Source organism: Callithrix jacchus, chromosome 10, assembly GCF_049354715.1.
Source record: "Callithrix jacchus isolate 240 chromosome 10, calJac240_pri, whole genome shotgun sequence".
NCBI classification, from domain to species: domain Eukaryota; kingdom Metazoa; phylum Chordata; class Mammalia; order Primates; family Cebidae; genus Callithrix; species Callithrix jacchus.
Window position 1 is genome coordinate 43,866,107 of NC_133511.1, and position 6,601 is coordinate 43,872,707.

A 6,601-nucleotide genomic window follows, 5' to 3' on the forward strand; every position below is an offset into this window, starting at 1 on the left:
TCTTCTTCCACTCATTCCTTTCATGCTTATCATTGTCCTTCTGAATAGGTGCCCTAATGTTCTAAGGATTCACTCAGCCCATCAGATAAATTTTAATAAGCATTAATACTTTACTGAAGGACCTCTGTCCTTTCTCTTTTATGTATGTATTGCTTACATATATATTAAGTCCCCTAATTTTTTTTTTTTTGACAGAGTATAGGACTCACCTCTGCTTGTCTGCTTCCTATTCTTTAGAACAGTTCTTGTGACCTGAGAGTGAAGAAGCACCTGGTGCCAGTCTGAGGAAAGGATCTCGGCTGCCAGTTCTAATACCACCCACATCCTCTTCTTGAGGACATGGGACTGAGCAGTGAGCACTATAACTGAAGATCAAGGGGAATGCAGAGGTTTCAGGCCACGGCACTGATTTTGACTCCCCCCATATCCTATTGATCACTAAATTTGATATCAGGAGTAAAGTGGGGGCTTTGAAGAGTGCACTGGATTCCCGAAGATCTGCTGGCAGCTCATAAGCTCTGGTCTGCTCACAGAGCTTTTAGAATTGTTTATGGTATATGGAAATAATGCTAATAAGACTGCAGTCTTCTAAAACCAGTCTAGTTACATGAATATATAAGAGAGAACAAATCGTAGATTTTCAGGCAACTCATATCAACATTTAATCTTCAAAAGAAAAAAAAAGCCTGACCTGAGATCCATTGCCTGGGTTATATCATAGGGACATTTGTAAAAGAGGAATATAAAAAATAAGGCAAGAGAGCTTAGAAAACAAACTTATTGGCAAAGGGAAAGAAAAGAGAATAGGAACGTTCTTAGGACATGTCATGTTTAGTGGAGGTCTCCCAGTCTAGAGAATGACATCATTATTGATTTCCCTTTAACAATTATTCTCCCACCACAAACCACCACCCAGTGATCTTGCCTGCCTCCCACATCTTGATCCTTACGTCTTCTTTCTCTCATTTTATTCTCTTCAGCTTTTTGCCTTTTACTTTGCTTCTACTTCTCCTACCCCAAATGCTTCTCCCCGCTTACCTATACTCTTTCATTTGCCTTAGGAGAGAGCCATCACTTATTCAGTAACTTCCCATCTTCATTTTCCTAGACAACATTAAATTCTTAAGTGCTTTTATTGATGCCTTTAAGTGTTGCCAACTCTCTAGTAGAATTGCAAAACCTATTGGGGTGGCACAGTTATAAAGAATTGGATACTATGTATAGAAAAATCACTGTGCATATACTGTATATGTTATATAATAGTATCATATATAGGGAAGAACACTGAACTTCTTGCAGAAAAAACGCATTTTCAAGTCATGTGTCCCAGAGAAAGCTTAACAAGGTTTAGGACACCAGAAGGGACCTGGAATTTTTAAAAAACATATTCTTTTTGCATAATATAACACTTGGCTCTCTTAGGAAAAGAAAGGAGCTTAGCCTTTCTTTTCAAGAAAGCTAACTGTCATATTATGCATAAAGAATAATGTTTAGCATTAGGCATTGAAGGTATTTCAAGATTTTACATGTCTAGGACAATATGCACATTTTTTCCACATAAAAATAGCAAAGATCTTCATTTTTTTTTGAGATTCCTCCACTTAAAAAATTTGTTTGTAGGTTTTCTCAAAAGATTTCCTAGAAACCACAGAAGTTTATAGCCAATATAAACCCATTTGCAGCTTTTTGTGCTATGATGAAATTTCAAAATTTGTCAAGTGCTCTGATATTTCTCATCCTCACTCTGTCCCTGTCACTGTGTGCCTTTGGGTGATAGCACTGCATGTGCTTTGTGATGTGTGCCGCCTTTGGCTACAGTCTGGTAGAGTTACTCTAACCTTTTAGAATGCCTGGGGCTCAGGGTTACTTGAATGCCATCTCCATAGCACCTTCTGCTAATATTTCCCAATTATGCCAACCCCTTTTTTTGCCTTAGACATACTATTTGCTTCTGTCTTTCTGCCTCTGGCTTGTATTCTACACCTTACTTTTTCCCTTACCTGCTTCTTAAGCCATTTTACTTTCATTACCTCAGGATGTCTCAGCCAGCAGGTCTTCCCAAAGACATGCCAACTAGACTGACTTCATTCTTCTTGTTCTTCCTTCTAAAGGCTGAACTAGGGTGATCCACTTTTAATGTAATAATACTAAAGGGGTGTAGGAGCAACTCAAGTATAAGAAAAGAACAAATAATAGGAAAATTTTAATAAAACCAAAATACATAGTAAACATAATAATGCATGTCTTATTCTGAAGAACAGTTCAATAACATACTCTAATATGACACTGGCAAAATTCTAACAAATAGTTGTTCATTAAGAAGAAAGTGTATATGATGATGGGATTTCCTGAGAAGTTGAAGATAGGATTATTGGGATTGGCTGGTGGATGCATGAACACCAGGTAGTAAAGAAAGCATGTCAATAGAAGTATCAAGTGCCATTTTATTCTGTAAATACTGTATGTAAAACTGTTACAAGTGACAGTTGTATGTAAATGTTAAATGTATTGAAGAATAGTTATATGAATCATAATTTAAAATTATAATTAGATATCCCTTGGCTTCCTTTTCAACTTTTTCTTTCCCTTTTTTCCCACCTGTAAACTGATGCTTCTCAAAACATGGCCCTAAACTATGTCAGAATCACCTATAAGTTTTTGAATAATGTATAATCCCCTAGCCTCATCCCAGATTTATTGAATGACAATCCTTGTGGATGTTAAACAACCAATATTTTTAGCACTGGTGACTCTTAAGTAGATAAAAGTTTGAGGATCGCTGCTAAAAAGTACCTGTTAACACTGAATTCTGTCCTCATCTTCTCAGTTTCCTTTGCAAATAATTTCCCTTCTGCATCTGCAGTTCCAGCTGCTACTTCTGAGTAGACGATTCCAAACTTCTCTTATATTCTGACCTCTTTCCCACACTTCATTTCCACAATTCTAACTGTTTTCATCAGTAGGTCCATCAGGCATTGTAAGAGAGTAGTCGTCACTATTGAAATAAGACCCAAACCCTCCAAATTTTTAGTATAGAATTATGAGAGCAGCATCTTTAGGGGGAGAGGATAGCAGAGTAATACTAACTGCAATGTTGTGAGTTTCACTTTCCTTTTCAAGATTTTTATTTTTTTTCTTGCCAAAGCTGCATCCCAACCACACCATTTAAATCTCAGAAACAGCATACTCATACTGGTTAAAAATGTAGGCTTAAGTATTTGCTTTGCCTCTTACTAGCAGTAGAATTTGGGAGCAAGCTATTTTATTTCTCTAAGCCTAAGTTTTCTCATCTGTAAAGTGGCAACTAAAACAGTAATAATGATAAGGGTTTTGATTGTGGAGATTAAATATGTAACATGTTTTAAGCATTTTGTATATTTCCTATTAGTAAGTGATCAATTAATCTTAACTGTTAGTTGCAATGAAAGCAAGGAGAGGTTTTCCTTCCTCCTATCTTAGTAGAGCTGAGATAAATTTTAATTGTCCTAGGTGGGTGTGGTGGTACACAGCTATAGTCCCAGTTACTTGGAAGGCTGAGGTGGTAGAATCACTTGAGTCCAGGAGTTCAAGGCCAGCCTGAGCAAGATAGTGAGACCCTGTCTCTTAAAATATTTTTTTAATTTTTAATTTTTAATAAATAATATAGAGGATATGAAGAAAGATAATATGAAAAGCATTAAAACATTCAAACTTTTAAATTATAGGTTTCTAATCCTAGAGTACTTTACTTGTATCTAATAAAATCTATCTAAGTACTAGGCCAAAGAAAATTCCTAAGTAGTCCCAAGGACTACTTTATGTTCTTCTGTCTTTCCTGAGAAGGAGATCCAGTCAGATATCATAGGATTATAAAAAAGAGTTTCATGGTCTTCAAGGTCTAAAAGGAAAGTGCACTTCTCACATTCCCTTCTGTAGGTCCCTGTCACCACAAAAGTCTGGGTCTCTGGGTTCCTCTCTCATTTCACTGAGGATTGAAACAGAGTCAGGAAACCAGTATGTCATTAATCTCCTCACCGAAGTAAATACTTTGAACACTGTATGTCTGAAACTGAAATCATGTATCTCTTTCCCTCACACAAACAGCCTGCAAAATAACCCTGCCGTTACTCTACTCTGTCAACTTCGAAATCTCTAAATCATTCTTGACTCCTCTCTTAACTTGTTCCACCTTGTTCTTTACTCTTCCTCTTCATTGCTATCACTCAAATTTGGATCCTCATGACCTAAATTGTTATCATAGACTCATAACTAGTTGCTGAACTATTCTAGAATGAATACTTTACCAATTTTCTTAAAGTACACCTTAGATCAGTTCAGTCCCCTGCTCCAAAACCTTTAGCCATTTTCCATTACCTGTCAAATGATTGTTCAACTGTTTTGCCAGTATTTTATAATTTGTATTCTCTGAACTCAGTCTCTTTGGTTCAGTATTTTTCTCTCTCTGTTCTCTTAAAAATACCCAGGTTGTAGTCAAGTCCCATATTTTCTTGTCATGTCACTGTTTGGTGGTCTATTGTCTTTTACTGAAAACTCTCGCCACCAACTCTTTGGCTACCAAATCTGTTTTCCCAGGACAACTTAAATGCCACTCTTTTGCTGGTTACCTCTACTAACCATGACATCTCTTCTGAACCTCATGACAGTGTCTGTACCTCTTTTGGCACTTATTACTGATTGTTATTGGTGTATTACTACTGAACTCTATTCTCCTTAGGGGAAGGGAAAGTATCTTTAAAACTTTGTACATGGACAGTCATAGCAGAGCCTTTGATATATATGTTCAACAAATTTTTTATCAAGTTATTGAAGTTACTACATTTCTACTCTAAATATGATAATAGAAAATTTGTAATTTACAACACGGTTAGAAAATTAATAATGTTATTCACTTTGATCTCTTTCCAGTGCTTTTTATGAATTGGAAATGCTTATTTGAAATTAAATTTCTGTTTATCATAAAAAGATTTTTGTTCACGATTACCATGAAATGAACTTACCCTAATTGTGTCTGTAGTTTGCAAAGGCCCAGTTTATCTTCATTGCTTTGAGTAAAATAACTAGCTTTTCTATTGTATATGCAGAAATATGGTCGACTTGAAGAATATCTCAATTCTGCGGATTACTTTCAAGAAGAGAAGTTTGACTGAATTGTAACACATTTCCATCAGAGAAGATTTTTTAAATTCCTATAAATGTGAAGATCATGATTCTTGTTTTTCTGTATCATGTGACATATTTATACATTTTATATATATCTTCATGGCAAAATATTTTGTTTAAAACATGGTTATCTTTATTCCTGTGAAATGGCACTCTATAGTCTGATTGAACTTTTATGTGATGTACATAAAACATTATCTTAATAATTTTTAAGTCTGTAAATGTATTTTAAAGTTATATAATAATGGCTTTATAACAGATGACTGTCAACTGAATGAGCTGTCCATGTCTTGCCAATTTAGTCAAAATATTTTGTATTTTAAAAATATAGACTAACATATACATGTATTTTTGCTGAATTCCTGACCAGACCTGTTTATTATCCTTTTACAGTATTAGGTCATTTTCACTAACATATTTTTTACTGCTATCATCAAATCCGTGGGCCATGGAAGAAACCTCAATATATCATTCACTTCAATCCCCTGGCTTCAGAAACAGATTGTTGCATATCCATTCTAAGTAGAGGAATGATTGTTTTTCTTTTCTAGAAAGTTTCTCTTTCAAACATATTTCCAATCTCCAGAGAGTCTTTCAGCCTTCACATTCAGGAACAATTTTATGTAAATTTTCATGCTTTATAATGTTGATGCTTTTTTCTGTTCAATTTTGTCTATATGTTAATGATTAAGATTTTTTTTTTATTTTTAGCCATAACTTTTTTCATGTAAGTATATATGTTAGTGTCAGAACTGCTGAGCGATAAATTCAGCCAAAAACACTTGGAAAGCATATTTTAGTATCTGCATTGCTTTGCACATCTAAATTTTGCCAAAAAGTAATAAAGCAAAATTGAACAAATGAACCCTGTCTATTCTATATTTTTAATTCTTAAAAGTGGTATTGTAGTAGGATCTATTCTACTATGGAACTTTGGATACCTTTTTCTTAATGAAAGTATTGGTTGAACTTGGATTCATCTATTATATGACTCATGGCATAGACTGCTGTGTATGTATCTATAAAAAGGTACATTAAGCCCATGCTTAGAAATTAGTTAATATTTTCTACAATTCATTTCCTGAAATTATCCATATTATTATTGTAAATAAAAGTGGTGGAAAAACTCACAATGTGGTGACAGTACTGATGCTGATGTTTAATGTTTAATGAGGAGTACATACCTTTTTCAAACGTTGTGAAATGAAAATTTCACATAATCTGTATTTTTTTTTTTTTTTTTTTTTAGATGGAGGTTCGCTCTTGTCGCCCAGGCTGGAGTGCCATGGTGTGATCTGGACTCACTGCAACCTCCGCCTCCGGGGTTCAAGTGATTCTCCCACCTCAGATTCCTGAGTAGCTGGGATTACAGGCATGTGCCACCACGTCTGGCTAATTTTGTATTTCTTAGTAGAGACAGGGTTTCACCATGTTGGACAGG

The 6,601-nt window shown here is 35.0% G+C and overlaps 1 protein-coding gene across 10 annotated transcripts in view; it reads left to right on the forward strand.

Annotated features, from left to right (window-relative positions):
- Positions 1 to 6,025, forward strand: part of CCDC82 (coiled-coil domain containing 82) — a 36,429-nt gene extending 30,404 nt beyond the window's left edge. For 4 of the 10 annotated variants that reach the window (XR_013523149.1, XM_017977676.3, XM_002754686.6 and 1 more), the window contains one exon: positions 5,082 to 6,025. Coding sequence is in view for 7 of the 10 variants with exons in the window: in XM_017977676.3 (XP_017833165.2) it covers positions 5,082 to 5,147 (66 nt within the window). In the remaining 3 variants the exon portion in view is untranslated. Of the gene's footprint in view, positions 1 to 195 lie in introns of all 10 variants that reach the window. The other 6 variants (XR_013523151.1, XM_078339902.1, XM_035265200.3 and 3 more) reach the window with 2 other exon arrangements.
- Positions 6,026 to 6,601: the final 576 nt, after the last annotated feature.